Source organism: Acipenser ruthenus, chromosome 5 (assembly GCF_902713425.1).
Source record: "Acipenser ruthenus chromosome 5, fAciRut3.2 maternal haplotype, whole genome shotgun sequence".
Taxonomy (NCBI): domain Eukaryota; kingdom Metazoa; phylum Chordata; class Actinopteri; order Acipenseriformes; family Acipenseridae; genus Acipenser; species Acipenser ruthenus.
The window spans coordinates 23,046,065-23,068,518 of record NC_081193.1 but is presented as its reverse complement, the minus strand read 5'-3'; the positions used below and the strand labels follow the sequence as shown (position 1 = coordinate 23,068,518).

General features: G+C 38.3%; 1 protein-coding gene and 1 long non-coding RNA gene across 5 annotated transcripts; one reads left to right on the top strand and one right to left on the bottom strand.

The window, feature by feature from the left end:
• Window positions 1-2,111: 2,111 nt before the first annotated feature.
• LOC117402399 (uncharacterized) lies at window positions 2,112-4,328 on the bottom strand. Of its 2 annotated transcripts, none has more exons than XR_009328789.1 (3): window positions 4,254-4,328; window positions 3,457-3,563; window positions 2,112-2,982 (listed from the first exon to the last, which is right to left on the bottom strand). It is a non-coding gene; the product is annotated as an uncharacterized LOC117402399 (long non-coding RNA). The 2 variants fall into 2 exon arrangements; XR_004544454.3 differs by lacking the exon at window positions 4,254-4,328 and adding an exon at window positions 3,658-3,743.
• Window positions 4,329-9,751: 5,423 nt separating this feature from the next.
• Window positions 9,752-22,249, top strand: LOC117402623 (protein FAM98A-like). 3 transcript variants are annotated; one of them, XM_034003959.3, is made up of 9 exons: window positions 10,133-10,292; window positions 11,284-11,432; window positions 12,335-12,518; window positions 14,727-14,861; window positions 16,376-16,560; window positions 16,721-16,801; window positions 17,297-17,413; window positions 17,522-17,689; window positions 20,487-22,249. In XM_034003959.3, the coding sequence occupies exons 4-9, from the start codon at window positions 14,759-14,761 to the stop codon at window positions 21,141-21,143; spliced, it is 1,311 nt and encodes a 436-aa protein (XP_033859850.3). In that variant the 5' UTR covers window positions 10,133-10,292; window positions 11,284-11,432; window positions 12,335-12,518; window positions 14,727-14,758; the 3' UTR covers window positions 21,144-22,249. The 3 variants fall into 3 exon arrangements, with proteins under 3 accessions (XP_033859848.3, XP_033859850.3, XP_033859849.3); XM_034003957.3 differs by lacking the exons at window positions 10,133-10,292; window positions 12,335-12,518 and adding an exon at window positions 9,752-10,124; XM_034003958.3 differs by lacking the exon at window positions 12,335-12,518.
• Window positions 22,250-22,454: the final 205 nt, after the last annotated feature.

Genomic DNA, 22,454 nt, shown 5'->3' with positions numbered 1-22,454 from the left:
CTAGCGGAACATCAAGAGAATTTGCAAACAGTTTTTGGAGAGACTCGAAAGCGCCTGTTGGATGCGGCACAGCGGAGGGCGAGAAGGCATAACGAGAAGGTCCGGGATGTGAGGATAGAGGAAGGGCAATTGGTTTACTTGAAGAACCACAGCAGCAGAGGACGGAATAAAATTCAGGATATTTGGAACCCTATGGTGTATAAAGTGGTACGGTCCCCTAAAGGACAGGGGGCAGTTTATTCTGTTGCCCCTGTGGATGGAACTGGGATAGTTCGGCATGTCCATCGAGGGGAGTTAAGACCACTTCATCCCAATGTGGTGGAAGTAACGTCACCTGCTGTAGACCTTGATTTTGGCCTGTTCCCCTCACAGTTTCCCATTGCAGGAGAAGATACATCATCAGAGGATGGGGAGAGTGTGGTGTGTAGCAGAGTCCCAGTACCTCAGGAGGCCCCTATTCTATCATTTGAGGAAGAGGAACTGGGACAGCAGTCTCTAGTGGTGCAGGAGGAAACTGCCCCAGTGGTAGAAGAGGTTTTGCGACGGACCGTACGGAGTACTGCAGGTTATCATTCTAATCCCCACAACCTTCCTAGGTCTGTAGTCCAACACATCGAAGACGTTCCAGGTCTAGCAATAAGGGCTGCGAATCTTACTAGGCCAGGCACCGACAGTTGTATAGTTGAGTCACTACCTGGTATTTCGGGCAGTGGTTGTTAAAAGTATTGGCGACGGGGGCGTCGACGCAAAATAGGGGGGGTAGAATGTAACAGGTGGGACCGCGGGAACCAGGAAGTGTTAATTGTTGGCAGTATAAATATCGGCACCATAAGGGTGCAAGAGCACCAGGTAGTCGATGTGCAGCTGTGTTTTGGTGTTCCTGTGTTCCCGTGGTACCCCCTGTGACGAGGTAAGCCGGTTGCATTGTTGTTTTGCTCCCTCTTAATCTTTGAGTGCAGTACTCTTTTGGTGTCCTGGTTTTATGGTATTGTTATTGGTATATTGTAGGGCGAGTCGGCGGATATACTTTTGGACGTCAGTATTCCGGACTCTCCCGAGGTAATGTAAACTGTGTTTTCAATGTAACTGCTGTGTTAGATTTGTTGTGGTGGTGCTGCGTAACAAGGTTTCTTTTGTTGTTGTAGGAAGTGGAACGCCGCCAGCCACTGTTTCTGCTAGTTGTCTTTCCCTGTGTTTATCTTGCACATTGTTTTTGCTTATTATTGTCCCTTGTTTGTTTTAGTTTGTGTACGCACGTTTTTATTTGTCTTTACAGTTTTAATAGTATCGTGCAGCGTTTAGCTAGCTTTTAGTGTGTGTCTATAGGAGCTGCGAGGGAGAGCGTCGCTATTGTAGCTGCTCTGCTCTACAGAGCATTGAACGTTTAGTCAAGTAAGGTGTTGGGTTGTGTTTTCTTTTTGAATTGTGCACTATTATGTTTGGTGTGGTGATTGTTTAGAGTTACACTTAATATATTTATTTTAATAATTCACGTGTGGTTTCTTTTTGTTTATTTTATCACAGGTGGTGGTTGACTGCCCTTCTGGGCTTTGGTGGGTGGAGCAGCCAAATATTTATTAATTGGATGGACGTTTCTCTATCTCTCCTCTAGGTGTCGCTGGGGACAATAAATAAGCAATTATTCTATTGTGCAAGATATATGGTTAGGATTGTGTGTAATTGCACTGCAGCAATTGTGGGTTTTAGTGTTGTTGTTGTTGATAATAAAGATTTTGTTGGCACAACCAATTTCCATTCTTTTGTCTTTTCATTTATTTGAGAGGGGCTCTGTGTGGGGTACCCAAATATTGCTGCTAGATTAATAAGGTTATGTGAGGTTCTATTTCTCGTTAAACTATACATGGCGTAGTCTGCATCGCGACCTGTACAGTTAAATAGAGAATCGGTCGTGGACGCCACATTTATATATACACACACACACACACACACACCCCCGGTCACGGGAGCGTACAGACGCAGCAAACACCTGCTTTTAATTCCAAAATATAAGGCACAGAGCAGGATACCTTTAGGTTCTTTTATTCAGAAAACAGCAGGAACAAGGTCGCCAAGAAACTCACCCAAATACACTGTAAAAGTAATTTGTTTATTGTAAAATCCTCAAGTAGCCACACACTGTTTACAAAAGTAAATGTTTAAGAGACAATCATTCTATTCACATGTAGGTAATGAGTTTTCCAACGGTTAAACAAGGTTCATATTAATGAAGTCATGCATTAAAGTGCAACAACGCTGTAACCCAGCGAATAAAATAAGTACATATTTAAATGAAACAAAATAATACCTACTAAACAAAATATATACACACAAAAGAGAGAGAGACAAGCATCACAATAAAGCCTATTCTATTTAACTTGCTAAATTCCAGTCGGCTACCGACAGGCTAAAACGCTCAAGCCGCTGACGTTCATTATTCAACAACGGCATACAATCAGCGCAATACTTATTGTCGGGACGCTCCATTTACTGATCCGTTTCACTCTCTTACTCATCGTTCTAAACTCCAAACTATGCGTTCCCGCTCCTGCACAGACATACACAAAGCCTAGGATGGCCACCCCGTTTGTAAAAAATATGTGCTATTTATATTCAGGTGCGTAAATTGATCAATAATTAAATTACTAGGTGCTCAACAGGGCAAATAGGGAAGTGAGTGGTGAAGTCAACATAACGTGATACAAATCAATTACCAAAAAGTGTCAAGACAACATAAAACGTGTGCACTAATCAAACAGAAACAAGCCACAGCTTTCACTTGTGGAACATTTATTTGCGTGAGCGTTTGTTCTCTAGCAGGAGCACTTCCAGTCTGTTACGGAGGCTTTTAATCTTGTTCATATAATTCTGATTAAACACAGCTGTCAGGTTTTCACGGAGGTTCCTCAGAGACGGCACACTATTTCAGTCTGGAATGTTCAGCAAGGTGTGCAAACATCTGCCCACATTTCTACATGAGGATTCCTGGAAGAAGAAGAAAAAACGACCAATAAAGCAGACTTCCAATATAAAATGATCCCCACAAAAATGTTATAATGTTGAAAAGATCAAAAGACATTGTACAGCATCAAAGGAAGGAGATACTTTAGCTTACATCAATTCTAATGTACAAGACTGTTTCTTTTGAGTTGCTATGGGTTTGTTGTGCGATTACAGCCTGCATTTAAAATAAATATACATTAATAGCTCCTATTAATGCAGTGATGACAGAAGAACATTTCATAAACTTTATATAAAGAACATTTGAGTAGATAAACATAGAACAGTCACCAAACTATTAAATACATTTTAAAAAAAGTACAACACAACCAGGCCATTGGTACCAGTTTATACACTCTACCCACGCCTGTATGGGTTGAACAGTATATTCTTAACTTGTAAATTCAAAATATGGGAAAGAACTGCTTAAAATGTTCCCACTGAATAGAGCAAACTTACCTTTTAAATACAGCACTAGTCTTCCAAACACCATTTTCATGTTTAACTTTCATGTAAGACCCAAAGAGCATGCAGTAAACTGTGCCAGCAGTTCCAAAATAATCTGTCTGAAATGAACAAAAAGGGCTTCAAATTGGTTACTCTGCATTTAAACAAACAGTCATCTAGTTTTTAAAATAAATGTTATTTCAGCTGACACACCTAGCATTTTCACCAGTATTCAACACAGAAACACCCAGTAAATACTCCCAACCTCTTTCGGCTGTTAACCAACACAGTATTTAAAACCACAGTTACAAGGGAACATTGTGGTTGTGTTAGGACCGATCAACTGGAGCTGGAACATTCTGTCTTTGAAAACAAGCAGTTGATTTGTGGCTGTGGAGGGAGCCTCATTCACATTCGTTCAGCTTAGAGCTGCAACATGGTAAAGGATGACAATGCTTAAAATTAAAATGTATCCCAACAAAGTCATGTGCATGTTTGCTAAGGAAATGTTCATTTTTTCAAATCCTGTTACTTTTACAACACATGTAAAAACTATACAAGAAATTAAGAAACAAAATGGACTGAGACCCAGCTTCACAACTTGTTTCATAAAGTAGGAGTAATACTCAAGAATGCCCCTGTATGCCATTTTACTAATTTACCATGGAACAGACACAGACTGGATATAAATACACCACTGTTGAACTGTTTCACCACTGAGCTTGAATTACAAAAACATAGTAACTGATACTTACATATTTTGCAGGCAACCTTAAAGTATCACATAGTGAAGCAAACCATTTTTTTACCTGATAGTTCCATCTGTGTTACGTCAGATGAAGAAAACTGGGTCTGGCAATTACACATATTCTGAAGGCTTTGAATCCTGTTAAAATCATTTAAAAAGTTCAATCAATAACTGTGTTGCCACTATCAGAGATACATGTCAAGCTTTTTTTATTTTAACTGTATAAAACCAGTTTCAAGACTAGAGTATTCACCTTGCACTGGTAGTGAAGATAAGCAGTTCCTTTTTCTGTCACCAGTGGTTTCACTTGATTCACAAATTGCGAGTTCTGAAGAGGCTGTGCGCTGCCTTAATTACAAGAACAATAAGTATACATTTTTAATATCATATACACGATGTGACTATATTTATAAAGAATGTTGACATGGTTCAGTGAACTGTAAACACTCACCAATAGCCCACCATAGTAGATCTATAAAACGTACCTTGTGTCTAACAGATTGCGAGATACTCTTTCTTGGAATAGCCTAAATAATAATAATAAAAAAAAAAGTTAGTTGTATCCTTCTAGTTGTATCCATCTAAATGAACCAATACCTGGACTCTTTTTTTAAAACTCACTAGCAAGGTCATTTATAGGTAATATACATGTAATTGGAATTTTTATTTTATAACATCAAAATAACTCTATTGCTGACTTGTAGAAGCTGGAATAAATAACACAAATAATTCTTCATTTGCGCTTTTTCTAGGGCAAATATAGTTTATCTCAGCTTCCAGTTTGAGAAGCCCTAGTTTATCATATATCCCCCACCCAATAATGAAAAACTAAATGTTTTGGAGGAAAGATATAAATTGAAGTTTTTATTTGTCGGACATTTAATATGACATATGAATGTAAGGTATTTTCACTACAAATAATTGTATACTTTATTAGAAGTGAAAAAACAACAACAATTAATATAAGTTATTTGTTATATTGGGGTTATTAGTTCATTCAAATATTTACAACAGGGGTTGGCTGAAGTTAAACTATTGGAATGAAACGGAAGGCTAAAATTACATGATAATAAAAAATAACTTGTGAATGAGATCCATACCATAGTTGCAGACTTAACACATGATCCTGCTTGACTGTCTGAAAATCTCCCGCTGCAGTACAGTATTACAATGGGCACAAGTAAACTATGACTGTGGAAATGTGCAAACACATAACTTACAATTCACACCACCATATTGTCGTAACATACTCTCATCCCTGTACAATCACGCACTGAACTTTCAATATTACATATACAAAAAAAAAATCATTTTTTGCCAGTGAATTCCAAATGCAATGCAAATTTGTCGTCCTTTCCGGCTACGGCGGAAGTAGGAAGCATTCATAATTTGCCTTTTCGTGGAGGTATGACACAGGCCCGGTTTTTGGGATGGAACCGCATAACAGTCTCGCGTTTTGATTGGTCCATGTCTGTCACATGAATATGTCGTCACACGAGTGGAAAAGCGTGCAGGCATTTTTAACATTGTGATCAGATAGAGAGAGTGATCTGCTTTCCACAACCTTACCATTAAAATATAATGTGGTATTACACTGTACTGATATTACAAACTATGAGGAATTACTTTATATAAATTATCATGTTATGCACGAATGTAAGAATTGGCTTTCTGTGGTGGTGTACTTTTTTCTTTCAAGTAGCATATATCTATAATCGTTTTTGCGATATATTTTAATATAAAACATATACGCTATTGCAGTTTTCTTACAGGATACATTAGTTTATCTCTAATGTAATCACAGTTTTACATATAGACTGCCCCTGTTTTCATTTACGTCCCAAATTCTGGGCCGCTTTACTTTTCAGATAATGTCCCAAATTCTGGGCCGATTTGGTTTGCAGATAACGTCCCAAATTCTGGGCCGCTTTGGTTTTTAGATAACGTCCCAAATTCTGGGCCGCTTTGATAACATCCCAATTTCTGGGCTGCTCTGGTTTTCAGATAATGTTCCGAATTCTGCATTTTCAAATTCAGGCCAGTTTTTGAGATATTCTGCTTAGCTGACAGCCGAGTTTCTAAGTCATGCATGCACAGTTTACCATAAACTGGACCGTTAATTCATTTAAGAGTACATGAATCAAAGTTAATGTATTTTTTACTCGCCTCAGAAAACATTTAGGAACATGGTATACCAAAAAAAAAAAAAAAAAAGGTCATCTCATTTGCTTAAGTAATGTCCATCAATATATAGTGAGGCATAGGGGTTTATCAGAACTTCTGGGTTTAAGAGACCAGTGCCCTTCAACAACTTCAAATAAATCCTATTGTATTGTATTAGTCAGCATTTCCCTTATCTATTCCTGATAGTTTATACTGCAGGTCAGGGGTTTTCAACCTTTTTTTGAAACTGTACCCCTTCTATCTGGAGGTTTCAGCTTGAGTACCCCTTTACAATTTTCGCTCAACTGAACGGTACCTCAGTTACAATAAAATGGAGAATAATCTGATGAGTAAGCTTAATTCTTAAAACTTTTAACTACAAGTATTTGGATGCACAGAATTAAAAAGACAAGTATTGGGTTAGGAGCACACCTATTTTTTTGTAACTTTGACGGCCTTTTGTAAAAGTTTGAAGGCCTTTTGATACCCAGCAAAGTTATACACTGATATTCTGATAGCACAGCAATTCAAATGAAGTTTGTAATTGGTTGTGTTCCTCAAATACACAATAAAAAGTGATATTTATAGGGTATACAGTTATACAGCGATACAGTGTTTTCGGACATCTAAGAACAGGTACTGTAAGCATCTGGATTCATACTTAGAGGTACTCTGTAGCCTCCTGGGACATTCACAGCTTGTTTGACACCCTCTTGTAGTTGCCCGTTTCTGCATATAAAGCAAAATGCTGTTTGTCAATCTCTCTTTTTTCTTATAAATCAGTCTTTGCAAGAATCATTCCAAAAACACTTGAATCAGTTAGGCACTACCAGTCTGACACTACAGGCCTTTAAATTGCAGTACCAATTTGCATGTTGCTAAGTGGTTGCATTCCTCAAATTTGCACTGCAAAGTGATATCTTAAAGAATAGGGTATATAGTGCTTTTTTTCGCCTCCCCTCGCTTTTGGTGCAAAACTGTGCTCCGATACACTCAGGCTGATACTGTGATCACAAAACACTTGGAATGGATTTAAATTGGTGCTTCTGTACTCTTTTTAGATGCACAACAATCTTAGCTAAAGAAAATGGGTTCCTTCGAGTTCGTAAGACCCACGACCGCCATTAGCTGAGCCTTACCCCGATGGTGTTTTTATAATGGGATTTGCCATAGGGAAGGGGTGGTCTCTTATCGTACCCATATCTCCACGACCCCTGGGCCAACAAACTCAGAAGGACATTCTTTGCGTGCACAAGAGTCTTAGCTAAAGAAAGACATCAGCCACGGGTTCATACGCCACCCCACCGCCAGATGGTGGGCGTTGCCCCAAAGGGGTTTTATAATGATATTTCCCATAGACATTTTTCAGGGTGCTGTATCTCGGGTTCCGGGGGTCCCCAAGACTTGAAAATCGGTATGGAGGTCCACCTCGGGGCCCCTGTCGATCCCTCCAAGTGACGTGTCCCCAGCTAGAAAGGACACCAGTTTAGACTTTTTTTTGCCAACCTGGAGCTCAAAAGCTATTGGAAATGCAACCTTGACATGCCATCATGCTGAAAATGTGAAAATTTGTTGAAAATGTAGCATTTGAAAACGGGTGGCTCCCTGTGAAAGAGGGCCCCCAGACATGACCCTAGGAAGTTCAACCCGGTTTCTAGGCCCCGGGGTCATGGAGATATGACCCCGAAAAGGGTAGTTTTTGGACATTTTTGACAGGGCGTATCTCGGGTTCTGTGGGGGTTAGGAACTTGATTTTTTTTTTTGCGTTGGGGCCCCATGGGGCCCCGCACAAGGAGTCACCATTTTCATGGTTCAAACGCCAGGACGGCTTGGCAAAGTGAATTTTTTCGTCATGACATGAGTTTTTGGGTGAACCACCACACCTTTTTAGGGGGTGGTTTGGGGTGCTCCCCTGAGTCTATATCACTTTGAATGGTGGTTCTACGTGCTCGGGTTCGAGAGATATGCCTGAAAATGTGTTTTATAACACTGCCATAGACATGAATGGGGCTGAATACCCGAAAATATATTTTGCAAAGAATTGCTACGTGTATGCGTGCAGGGGTTGCATGGTGGTGTGTGCGTGCAGGGGTTGCATGGTGGGTGTATGAGTGCAGGGGTTGCATGGTGGTGTGTGCGTGCCAGGGTTGCATGGTGGTACACGTGTGTGGAGGGGAATTGGAGTTCAGGTTTTGCGCACAAGAGGGGCGGGGAAAAGACTGGGAAGGGTAGGGTAAAAGAAAAATTACTACAATCATTTATTTTCACTTTCGACTCCCAGTCTCCTTTCCCTCACTTTATGATTTTATTTTGTGATTATTTAATTATTGTCAAAATAAACTGCCTTCATTTACTCACAGTTGCAGTCTCATTTCTGTCCAAAAAGAACCTGAAACACTACAATATATTGATGGACGTTACATAAGAAAACGAGATGTCCTTTTTTCGGAATACCATGTTCCTTTCCAAAAATGTGTTTTAATATTAGATTTTAATAAAGGAAAACGACTGCTTAAATTAATTTTCATGTATCTATTTCAGTGCAATGTAGTTTCTTCATGTAATAAGAAATACGTTTTTTAACATTTACATTTTTGTTTTTTTCATTAAAAAAAAAAAAAAGATTTCTGGGGAGAGTAAAAAATACATGAACTTTGATTAATGTACTAAGGGTTACTCTCAAATGAATTCACGATCCAGTTTATGGTAAACTGTGCATGCATGACTTAGAAACTCGGCTGTCACTGATTCCCCAAAACTGGACTGAATTCGGAAATGCAAAGCGGCCCAGAATTTGGGATGTTATCTAAAAACCAAGGCTGCCCAGAATTTGGGACGTTATCTAAAAACCAAAGCGGCCCAGAATTTGGGACGTTATCTAAAAACTAAAGCGGCCCAGAATTTGGGACGTTATCTAAAAACCAAGGCGGCCCAGAATTTGGGACATTATCTGAAAAGCAAAGCGGCCCAGAATTTGGGACGTAAATGAAAACAGGGGCAGTCTATATGTAAAACTGTGATTACATTAGAGATAAACTAATGTATCCTGTAAGAAAACTGCAATAGCGTATATGTTTTATATTAAAATATATCGCAAAAACGATTATAGATATATGCTACTTGAAAGAAAAAAGTACACCACCACAGAAAGCCAATTCTTACATTCGTGCATAACATGATAATTTATATAAAGTAATTCCTCATAGTTTGTAATATCAGTACAGTGTAATACCACATTATATTTTAATGGTAAGGTTGTGGAAAGCAGATCACTCTCTCTATCTGATCACAATGTTAAAAATGCCTGCACGCTTTTCCACTCGTGTGACGACATATTCATGTGACAGACATGGACCAATCAAAACGCGAGACTGTTATGCGGTTCCATCCCAAAAACCGGGCCTGTGTCATACCTCTTTTCGTGGTAATGTCGGATTCGGAAAATTGTAAAAAGCAAACTGGCAAACACGCTCTTTATAGTTGTAGCATAGGTTACATGTTTTTTTTTTTATTTTCACATAGAAACAATAGCTAACATTTATTTGCCAGACATTAAATAATGTAAATTAAAAAAAGAAAAAGAACAGGCAAGTCGTTGGTCATTCCTGGCTGGAGTTGAGAGGTCGGGTTTGGACCCCGACATGCCAATCCAATAGCTGTGTGAGAGAAGCCTGTGTGTTTCATTTTAATAACTTTCTGTAATTTATTAATTTAAAATAGACGACAGTGAAATGGAGAACGACATATTAGACTCTTTGGCGGATCTGTGGTACGTAAACTGTTCATAATGCGTTTGAAATACAAAAATAGACCGTTGTTTGTTCAGGCAGAATGACGAGGCTATCAAGTGGTATCTACAGAAGACAGTGCTTACAGAGTCAGAGAGTGCGATCTCAGGTATACACACACATACCTTCCAGTATGTTCCCTGATAGAGGTAAACCACGTTTTTAAATATTTCATTTTAATTATACATTCTGACCATATTTACACGGGGGGTGGGCGAGGGGCGACGACATAGTCTGCTATTTTTTAAGCAAAAAACTTCATGCTCCAGTTTCACTCCTACTGGGAAATTGAAACCAGACACAAAACCATTGATACTGTGGTGGGATGAAAAAGTGGGAACTATGCACCTGCTTCCTTAAGAAGCTTAAACATAGAATATTTGACTCAAACGTAACTATGGAGCTTTCTCCCTGTGTCAAGCTGATTTATAATATTCCATAGTGGATCCAGTTTTTTGGTCATAAAAGCGATCATTGATATACAGTAATCAGGGTTGGGGTCAATTCCTGTTTTTCAATTTCCAATTCCTTTTTAAAATGATTTTACAATTCAATTTTAACCAATTCCAACAAATCATTGATCGAAATTGCAATTAGCAGTATTCTGTTAAAATGAGCTTCTCACCGTGGCAACACATTTATTTAAATTGAAGTCACTGTTAATCAGTTAAATTGGCTTCAAATTAAAGCAGTTTAACAATCACAATGATTACTGTCTCTGAAATATCAATATCAATTCCTTTGAAAAAGTGAACTGAAGTGAACTTTTGCATGATCTGTCATGGCCAGCATTGAGTATAAAAATAAAAATGTTGTCACTGTTTCTATTCTGACTTTCAATGTTCCCATTAAAAATACCAAAGCTGCTTGCATTGTATCAATACAAGTATGCATATTATTAGAATTGTCAAAAGTAAATACTGCACGGCCTGCTTTGACTTAAAAAAAAAATTGTGTTATATTTCACCGTGCTACTGAACCATAGCATTTAAACATTGGGTCTTTAGGTACTATGATAGAATGCCTGTATACAGTATCCTGGTCTACACTTGGCTGTTCATAAATTTGCAGAGAATAACATATTGCAGTTAAATAACTGAGGTATTAGGTTTTTTCATAAAAGTTAATTTGATCTTGTAGTTACAAGGGTCCTCTGGTAGAAGATGGTGCGCTGGATCGGGCAGTTGCTGGGGGAGCTGCTTCTCCTGAATTCACAAAGCTCTGTGCCTGGATTGTCTCTGAGATCAAGCTGTACTGCAAACTGGAAGAGAATGTGCAAGCCACAAACAGTAAGTAATCGCTGTATTATTGTGATATAATTTAACTGTCCACTGTCACGGCAGCATAAGAAGTTAGCAGTAAAGGAGATGCGTTAAATTTTGTGTAAAATGTCAATAGGCATTGCAGGGTTAGAAACTAACAATATTGTGGTACTAATACGAAGGACTACCTTTGAAACTAGTACCTTTTGAAACTTGCTAGTCCGGATGTGAAGTGCCTAAGTTGGAATCAACAACAACTTGGGGTCCATAAAAATAGGCTTACATTTTATTTTCCTAAAAAATAAACACCATTATAATATATATTTTTTTTGTTTTTAACAAAATCACCTTAGTAAACGCTCCTACAGATCGATCAGTCACCTGTATGTACCTTGTTAACTGTACTGTGTGCTGAGAAACTGACACTGACCGCACCAGACAGGATGACAGAGGAAAAAAATTCTCTCAGCAGTGTCACCTTGCCGACCACACAGCTCCACCTGAAATTGACACCAATGACACAAATAGAATGTTTATTTTGTTGTTCATTACATGTGTTGCTATTTACAAAAATACTGGCTGGTTTGTGGAGTTGGGGGTTACAGCCTATGAGTGATTAAATAACTATGAATTACTACCTACAATAATTCATGTACTCGTGTACACACGCTGTCTTTACTAAAGTCCCAATTTAAAAGCAGTACTTTTCACTGTAGCCCTCAGGATGCAATTGTTAGCTAGGTGGCTACATTTTTTTTTTTAATTAGCAGTGGGAGGAAACCGCATCAGCAAATACAATATAATCTGCTACAACTGACGGAATGCATTGTTAGCCAGCGGCTGCAAGTCACATGTGAAGCCATTGAATGAAATTACTTTGTGTAAGATTTGAACTTGCATAACATTGTGTATTTTTCTTTAATTAACAGATATATAAAGTTGCATGAACAAAAAGTAGGAACTTAGAAGTAACCAGGAAAGATAGAGTATGGGAAGGTGCCATGTCAAGCTCTACCTAGAGAGCTGTAATAATGAAGCAAACATTTGAGGAATGATTTAACCTGAAGCAGTGGTAATGAGGACAGGATTTTTGAAGATTAGTGTAACTGTCGGGTATGTATAAAACAAATTTGCTTAGAGCTCTTTGTTAGATCAGTGAAAGAATAGAAGAAAATACTGCAACTATGTGTCTCCGAAATTGGCAAATACATGCTTTTAATACCTTTTTCGCATTGCTTGCTGATATTGCAGTGTAATAAAGTATTATATTAAACTGACTAATTGATGTATTGAGCGAATCATTCGGTGTCCATCCACAAAATAACACTCACTACTAGTGAGCCACTTAACAATTGCCACTTTATTATTCACCCCTCTGGAAGTTAACTGGTGATTACTAGAGATTTTTCACAAAAAATGTACAAATATTTGTGAAAATCCTTGCTGTGTGTGTGTGTGTGTGTGTGTATATATATATATATATATATATATATATATATATATATATATATATATATATATACAGTGTCTTGCAATAGTATTCAGACCCCTGACCAATTCTCTCTTATTACTGAATTACAAATGGTACATTGAAATTTCGTTCTGTTTGATATTTTATTTTAAAACACTGAAACTCAAAATCAATTATTGTAAGGTTGACATTGGTTTTATGTTGGGAAATATTTTTAAGAAAAATAAAAAAACTGAAATATCTTGCTTGCATAAGTATTCAACCCCGACACATTAATATTTGATAGAGCCACCTTTCGCTGCAATAACAGCTTTAAGTCTTTTAGGGGTAAGTATGTACCAGCTTTGCACACAGTGTCAGAGCGATTTTGGCCCATTCTTGGCAGATTTGCTCCAGGTTGTTCAGGTTGGTTGGACGACGCTTGTGGACCACAATTTTCAAATAGTGCCACAGATTCTCAATGGGATTGAGATCAGGACTTTGACTGGGCCACTGTAGGACATTCACCTTTTTGTTCTTGAGCCACTCCAATGTTGCTTTGGCCTTGTGCTTGGGATCATTGTCCTGCTGAAAGGTGAATTTTTGAGTTTTGAGGGACGGCCTTTTCTTGGCGGTGCCTGGGTGGTGTGATGCAGCTTCCACTTCCTGATTATTGATCCAACTGTGCTCACTGGGATATCCAAACACTTGGATATTATTTTGTACCCTTTCCCTAATCTATGCATTTGTATTACTTTATCTCTAACTTCTGTAGAATGCTCTTTGGTCTTCATTTTCCTTCAGATTCACAGCCTGACCAATGATCCTTCAAAGGTGGGGTTTTTATCCAGAAAATGTGACAGCAACTTTAATGGCTCACAGGTGGAGGCCAATGGTACGGTAATTGTGTCCTCGTTAAGGCAATTTCTTTCATCGGTGTAAACTGGGAGCTTCCACAGCACAGGGGTTGAATACTTATGCAAGCAAGATATTTCAGTTTTTTATTTTTCTTAAAAATATTTCCCAACATAAAACCAATGTCACCTTACAATAATTGATTTTGAGTTTCAGTGTTTTAAAATAAAATATCAAACAGAATGAAATTTCAATGTACCATTTGTAATTCAGTAATAAGAGAGAGTTGGTCAGGGGTCTGAATACTATTGCAAGGCACTGTGTATGTGTGTGTAGATGTGTGATTTCATAACATATTTTAAGATTTTTGACCATGTTTGCAGAAAAGTAGTTTGCAGATTGTGGATAGAAGATTTTAAGAGTGGATCCTCCACTCCTAACTTTAGACCTGCTATTTGTGTAAATGCTGTTCTATGGAATGTAGTGCCTCCACATCAGACTGGATTAATGCCTTTAGGAGGTTGGTAGCTTTCAAACACAACAGCTCAGTGGCAAGTGTTGGGTCCCAGGTGACTTTTATTTATTCAGGTCTGCTCGGGGTGGCAGTGCCTGCATCTCCTTCCCTTTTTCAATCTTTAGATGGGTTAAAACTGTAATTCTATTCCTAGTTGAATCCAAATGCTAAATTCAGTCTTATTCTTGCAATGTTCTTTTTAGAGAAACTATTTTTTCTGGAGCAAAGCACAGCAAAGATCTCTCATACTGTGACAAAAACAGCTTTGACTTATTCTGCGACTGTAGCACACTGCCACTGTAACATAACAGAATTATGATATATTGAGCTTTTCCTTGTGTGTTTCTTTATATGTTTACCTTTTTCATTTGTGTTGTATTATATTTAGATTGGTTGATTGTTGTTATTGTTTTATAAAAATGTGGAGCTTTGTAATTCTGTACTGTGACTGTTTGTGGTATTTGTAATTAAATTGTAGCATTTCCCTTTTGAATTCTCTAAGGTCCCACTGAAGCAGAAGGCTTCCAGCTTGAGATGAGTGGCTTGCTAACAGAGATGAACTGCCCTTATTCTGTTCTTACAACTGGGGATGTCGCAAAACGTCTTCAAAACAAGAACAACTGCTTTTTGCTGCTCAGTAAGTTTTGTATAATGTCCATCAAATTCTGCTCTTTGGAGCATTCACCCTACATGCATGGTGTGGCGATTTAATATTTGTAGTTGATTTTTTTTTTCCTGTGATGAGTGTTCTCCATCCTTCTCTAAAGTTTTTTTTGCTTTGATCATTATTTACCAGGCTTACTAACTGGTTTGACCACTTGAAGTGTGCAGATGTAATTACTGTTTTAAAATGTAATTTTCTTGAGTCATGTAACACATATGGGGCTGTGCGGTCGTGTACCTTTCTGTCCGTATGTATTAAATATTCTCACAAAGCATGAAACGCGGGAGTGCAGAAATAAAGGAGATATATTACATTATACCTAAAAGCCCCGGGAGCAGTCACATTGACGGCCACACAGAAAACAATTGTATTTTGATTTATACAGAACGGTATTCTACTTTTATTTTTATTTACCAGTCCTCAATGTGTTTAGCTGTAATTGGATTAGTCTCTACTCTCTGCCTGAGTGAATGACTGACAGTCTATTGTTTTCAATCAGCCTTTTGAAGGCTGGCGCCTGCTTGCCAGCTGCACTGCTTTGGTCAGTCAGTTAGCATCGGGACTAGTGAAAATAAATACCAGAGACTGGTGTTTTACAACGCAACAAAATATGGAATTGATGTTTTGGATCAGATGGTATGGAAGTATTCTGTGAAAGCTGGCTCCCGACAGTGGTCTGTTCAGGTGTTTTAAAATGTGTTGGACCTAGCAGCCATCAACTCCTGGGTACTTTACAAAGAATGCATGGGAGAAGAACTTACCAAGGAGAGAATATATTTTACAGTTAGCACAGGAACTTCGCAAGAAGTATTTGGAACAGAGACTGCCAAGCGTGTACCCACAGCTGAAGCTGGCAACCCCACTGAGAGCCGCAAGAGATGCCAATGCCAGGTTGGCAAGTGCAATAAAAATAAAACTTGGGACAGCTATGCCCTGTGCAGAAAGGCGACGTGTAGAAGCGCATTATCTGTGTTGATTGTGAACAGTCTTAGTCTCAAGGTAAAGGAATACCCTTTTGTCAAAAAAAAGAAAAATAAATCAGACTTTTTTTTATAACTTCTTGTGCTGTGCGCTTCTGTAAAATGTTTTTTTCTAAGTTTGTTTATCAACGTTGTTCAGTTGCTTTTGCTCATCTGATAATAAACTGATTGCTGTTGAAAAGTTAAATGTATTGCTATTGTTTCAGTTTTATAAATAGGTATGTTGTAAACCGATGTCTGTTCAGATGTTTATTTACATTTTCTTGTTTTGATTTGTAAAATAAATGTTTATAAAATATATATATATATGCGCTTCGGTTGTTCAGATGTTTGTGACGTACTCAATAAAAAAAAAAACTAATTACATCCGACTGTTTCGCCTTTCGTTATACGATTTACAGTGTTTTGAATACAGCTGTCAGAAAGACGGCTGCGGGGCTTCTAGGTATGAGTATATCTCCGGTCCTTCTAGTGTTAACATGTTTATATCTGTGCACCCTTTTCCAGCCTACCTTATTTCCGAGTTGGAGGCATTAAAGATGGTTCATGTAAGCCATCCATCAAAGACGGCCCCGGAGCGGGCAGGCAGTGACGTTTTTATTGAGCTGAAAGGAATTTGTGTGGGCCTGGGTATGTCCAAACCCCCCGCCAACATTGCCATGTTCCAGTTCTTTAGTGGAATTGAGAAGAAGGTAAGAAGATCACTGTCTTACTAAGCCTTCACAGACTTTGTCAACTAGTGATATGGGTAATATAAATGGAGGGGGGAGCATGATGAGGCATATTTGGGAGCCTATGTGTTTCTCTTTCATTGATGGGGGAAAAAAAAATTGCTTGTGTCTCCATCAACAGCTAAAGGAAGCCATGTCCAAGGTTCCGCCGAATCATGTTGGAAAGCCTCTAATGAAGAAACCCCTTGGACCAGTTCACTGGGTCAGAACTTTACAGAACAGCTGTTTTTGTGTTGTAGTCTACCCAAATATTTCCTTTAGAGTCCCTGTAATGGCAACTTTAATGTTTTTTTTTAAATCTGCCCATATCACTCTTAAGTTAATTTCAACTGTAGCGTTACTTTGACCTGTGACCTAATATTGCTGTCTTATTGAGGTCATGTGATGTTTCTGTTATTTAAAAAGTTTTATGGCCACATTTCTTTTAATTTCCAGCCATATTTTCAGAATCTGTTTCTTTACAACAGCTTCTTGTCCCGTGTTGTTATTATTTTCCATTCTCCTGTAAAGTAGTTTGTTGAACCATATCTATACAATACTGTATGTATTTCTATAATAGTTTGGATAGCAGCCTAGACAAAAATAGTTACCGTGATAATTTCCTTGTAGCCATGATATCAAGGCTTATGCGTTGAAATAATACAAGAGCACTTATTGATATAAAAACAATCTTCATCAGAGGTTAATATTTCCACAGGAAAAAATCGAAGTTATTAACCAAGCACTAGTTAATGAATATGAAGTCCGGAGGAAGATGCTGCTGAAACGACTTGATGTAACGGTGCAGTCTTTTGGATGGTCAGAAAGAGCAAAGGTAAGATATTGAGTGGATTTTGATTAAAAGATATGGAAAATGTCCAAGCCATTTTATAAAATGTATTAATACAGGCATCTAGACTATAAAAAAATTTATTTATTTTAGACCCGTGCTGATCAGCTGGCGAAGGTATACCCGCCGAAACGGACTGCTCTTGCTACAAAAAGCAATATTTCTGTTGCTCACCTATATGCAGCCCGGGAAGATCTGTCCAAGATTTTAAGAACCAGTAGCGGAAGGATCCGTGAGATGTCAGCCTGTGCCATCAACAAGGTATGAATGCACTAGATCAGGGTTGGGGCTAATTCCTGTTTTTCAATTCCAATTCCTTTTAATCAATTCCAACACTTCATTGCAATTAGCAGTATTCTGTTAAAAATGAGCTTTTCACAGTGGCAACAAATACCTAAATTGAACTCCCTGCTAATCAGTTAAACTGACTTCAATTGAAAGTTGTTGAACAATCACAACAATTATTTCTCTAAAATATAAATTTCAGTTCCTTCGAAGGAATTGAAATTGGGAATTGATTTTAAAAAGGAAATGGAATTGAAACTGAAACCAGGAATTGAGCCGACCCCAGCACTGGCGCTCATTGTACTGTTACCGTGGTGATGCAGTTGGGACAGTTAGTGAGAGCTGCTGTTCTTTACTGCGCTGAATGAGGTGAGCTGGTCCTTTGTTAGTTAGCCCCTTTCTGAAGTAAAGAAACAAGTCAAGTAGACAAACATTTCAGCTAATACCTCTGTGTGAAGGTGAAGGTGGTTATGGTAAAGGCATCAGTCCTCATACCGTATGTATTTAAACCAGAATACCAGGAAGTCAGGGTACGAAATGTAATGAATATTGTTGATGTTCAAAATGCAGATTTTTCCACTACACAGTAATGTCTCTACGTTAGTGTACTGCATCTAGGGGCAAGTAGGAAAGGAAGAAACAGCATTTTGAAACTAATTTTGTATGTGTATATGTATAAGTACACATAGAAAGTAAAGTATTTATATAACGTACCAAACTTCATGAGATTCCTGGGCTTGAATCTTCACCACCAGGTCAGCAAGGAATGTTGCCATTTTATGCATTGAAAGTTGCTGATGGCAAAGGTCCTGTTTCTTTTGTTTAAAAAGGTAATTTTTTTTCACATTTGGAATGCTTTGTAGATAAATAGCATCTCAATTTTGCAGGATGGATTAGGAGTTTTGTTTGACAAAACCTGACAAATAATGCACTGGGGCTTGGGTTGTCCTCAGATCCAGTAAATGTAAATACCAGTGCTGGCCCCATAACTGTTAACTATCCATTTCTAAGGTGGAGCAAAAAGGCTGGGACAGCCAGATTGTTTTTTTTTTCCTGAACAGTGAACACAAGCAGTAGAATGAGCATTAAAAAGATGTTCATTTACGTGAATGCTAGGTGTAGGTTTTTTTTTTTTGTAAATAATGCCGTCTAAAAGAAGTGTAATTTTGTCAAGACAAATGTGCCTTGATAATGTGTAACAGTTATTTAGTTAGTATTTGTTTCACATAAGATAACTGTTTCTGTTAATGGTGGCTTTGGAGGTGATGCTTGGTATTGGATCAAAGGGAGCTGTAATATATATTAATTTATAAACAGACCTGTAATTAAAGAAAACAGATAGGGGGATGCAGACGACATGCATATCTTACAATGATATATAATGTGGTTAACCCTTTAAGGACCAAGCGTTTTTTAATGGGATGCTCCCCCAGGACTAGTTTATTTTTGGCTGCAGTTGACTCCCTTCCTATAAAATCACTAAATCTATTTTTTACAGTAGCATCTTGGAATTGGTGTGTCCTTTTTCTTTTTAGAACACTCTGGGGAACATTATAAAGTACTTCAGAAACCATACAAACTTCTTACTTTTTTTCTTTTTTTTACTTTATTTTCGTATTAAATGTTAGTTTAAAGTATGTTTTTATGATTATGTTTTCTGCTTTGACATACATGTATAAAAACGTGTTATTCTATGACCCGAGTGACCTTATAATACTTCCTGAAAGTTTTGTTGAAAATATTGATGTTTAGGCAAATTACAAGACGTTGTTTCACCTGAGTGATTGCAATGACGTAATACATGTTTATTTTCAGGGTCTTTTATAAGATATTAATGGGCACTACTCTCGATTTATTTTCTCAAAACAAATATTTATAAATAAAATAGGTCATTCATTCCGTTATCAGTAATAAGAGAAAAAAAACGTACCTGACAAATTTAGTTCATGGAATAGTATCTGTGTATATCCACTACCCACTCGTTTCTTGATATTTTATAAATGTTGTAAAAACATATGTATTAAATCACATGAGACAAAATAAATAAGTCAAATACAGATTTAGTGTTTCCCGTTTTGTTTTCTTAGCTGTAAACAAGTTCTTGTGTCATGTTTTGCTCCTCTGTGCTGTTGAAAATGTCTCTGCCCTTTAAAAATGAAATGCCCGTCCCAATGACATCACACACAAAAAAACAAGCAGGCAGTGAAATTCAGTTCCTCCCCTATCCAATGATATATACGTTAACAAGCTGGACTGCAAATTGTATTGGCCCAGCAAGTCAAAGTGTGTTTTTTTTATCGTGTTTAGCCGATCACGGGCCCAGAATGACACTTCAGTATGATCGTGTTTACATGATCGCAAGCTGTTTTGTTGTGTTGCTTAGAACTGTCTAACCGAATTTTGGGAGTTGTTTGCGGACCACCTGGAGTTTACTCATGGACCACGGGTTGGGAACCACTGATCTAGGAGGTATCGGATCCCTTACTGTACACGACCGTCTCGGAGGGATTAACTATTATTGGTTAGCACTTTCAAATCAAAATCCTCCTCCTGGCGCCTAAAGCATTGTAAGAAGATTACTTGCTCTGTGTGCAGAAATAAGAGAAAGAATCTAAAAAAATTAAAATAAAAAATTGTTAAATGATCTCACGATTTGATTTTGTGGTTTATGGTCACAGAACCCCTGGATTCATTTTTTTCTTTTGCTTGTAAATACCTGCAGCCCGTATTTATTATTCTGTATAATATCTATTTGTTTGCTTGTAATCCATAGGTGCTGATGGGCCGGGTGCCGGACCGAGGAGGAAGACCCAATGAGATTGAGCCGCCTCCTCCTGAAATGCCGCCCTGGCAAAAAAGGCAGGACGGCCCGCAACAGTACGGAGGAGGAGGCGGGCAGCAAAACAGAGGCGGTGGTAGAGGGGGCTATGATCAGCAGTCCCAGGGAGGCCGGGGAGGGTACGATCGAGGAGGGTATGACCGAGGAGGTGGTGGCCGGGGTGGCAGAGGGGGCAAAGTACAAGGGGGTTGGGATGGAGGAGGTGGTGGCTACCAAGCCAACTACCAAGGTGGCGGATACCAAGGGGGCGGATACCAAGGCGGGGGAGGCAGGGGAGGTGGAGGGTATTCAGGTGGAGGGTTTCAGGCACCTACCTACCAGGGAAGTGGATACCAGGGAGGAGGAGGCGGGGGTGGAGGTGGAGGATACCAGCAGGATAACCGCTACCAGGACGGTGGCTACCAGGAGAGAGGTGGCCGTGGGGGGCGTGGCGGCAGGGGCAGGGGGAACCGGGGCGGTCAAGGAGGGGGATGGGGTGGCAGAGGAGGGCAGAACTTTAATCAGGGAGGGCAGTTTGAGCAGTACTTCCAGCAGGGAGGCTATCATTATAACCAGGCAGGTTTTGGTCAAGGGAAGCATTATTCAAGTTGAGGTTACCCTCGTGGTCATTACAGCAGAGCTCACGTACAATCGAGATATAGAGAGTGGGATGAAAAAAAAAAGCCTTAAAACTACTAAATATTCCAGCAATGTACACTACCATAGAATTGCACGTAAGGTCAGCAGTTCTTGGAGGAGTTTACAGTAAGACTGAAGACTTTTTTTTTTTTTTTTTTTTTGTAATCCTGAATATATGGTGACATTTCTGATGACATGGTTTACATGAGTTGTACAGACATGACAGTACCTATGCAATCATTTATTTTATTTTAACTTTTTTTTCCAGGAATTTCAACATAATTCAGGCTTTTGCCTTCATATCACAAATACACTGAAGCCTCTTCCCCTAATGAGAGTTGTATTTGTTTCTCTCTATAATTTGAACCCTATGCGAGGGCGTCGCACTTCGTCAAACTAACAGATAACAGAAATATCCTTTTAAGACCCTCTTCTGATCAGTAACATGAAATTGATCGTCAGTGTCTCCACAATATGAGTTCTGCTGCAATTGCTTTAGGTTACAAATGAATAGCCTTATTTTCTGATTTTTTTTTTTAATTTTATTTTTTTTAATATAAACACAAGGAAGAAAGAACATGTGTCTGTAGAGAACTGACATGCCACTACTACAGTTTTTTTTGTATTGTTCCTTTTTTTAAAGATCTGCAACACTGCCATATACCTGTATGGTGGTTCAAAAACAAATTCTCAAACAAGAAAAACATCTAGATGCAGTCATTCTTTACAGGAAGATTGATATCTTCAGCATTAACTGCATGAGATTACACCACTGGCTAAAACACATTGTTTATTTAAACTAAAATGTACTGCCATCCAGGCAAGGGACTGGAGAATCCTGGAGGCCTTTTGTTCTTGCTAAGACAGCATCCAACTAGCTAAGTTCATGATTTTTGTTCATTTTTTTTTCTTTACTAAAAGCCACATGACACTGCTTGTTGGCTATTATGTGTACATATGTTTTGTGAAGTTATGAAAGACAGTGCTTGAAAGTGTGCTATTGAATGAAAGGTGAGCAATAAAAAAAAAAAAATCTGAATTAAGTTATTTCATTAATAAAAAAAATCAACTGTTTTAAATTGTACCTTGTGTTATTACTCATATAGGCAAAGAAAATTAATTTAAAATATACTATTGCTTTTTAATACTCCTTAGGATTTCAATTTAAGCTTTGGGCAAGCCAGGAACGAGACACTTTTAAAATTTGATCGTCCCCATAGCTTGCTGCTTTACCACTAAAGTATTTTATGTTGGGGTTAATTTTGTTTCAATTTCTTTATGTGT

What these genes read in the sequence shown, in the direction of transcription:
- LOC117402623 (XM_034003957.3), top strand. Translation starts at nt 10,087, where the DNA reads ATGGAGAACGACATATTAGACTCTTTGGCGGATCTGTG. An exon ending in GAATGTGCAAGCCACAAACA is followed by an intron (nt 11,433 to 14,726) that starts GTAAGTAATCGC and finishes GAATTCTCTAAG; the next exon opens with GTCCCACTGAAGCAGAAGGC. An exon ending in CAACTGCTTTTTGCTGCTCA is followed by an intron (nt 14,862 to 16,375) that starts GTAAGTTTTGTA and finishes ACCCTTTTCCAG; the next exon opens with CCTACCTTATTTCCGAGTTG.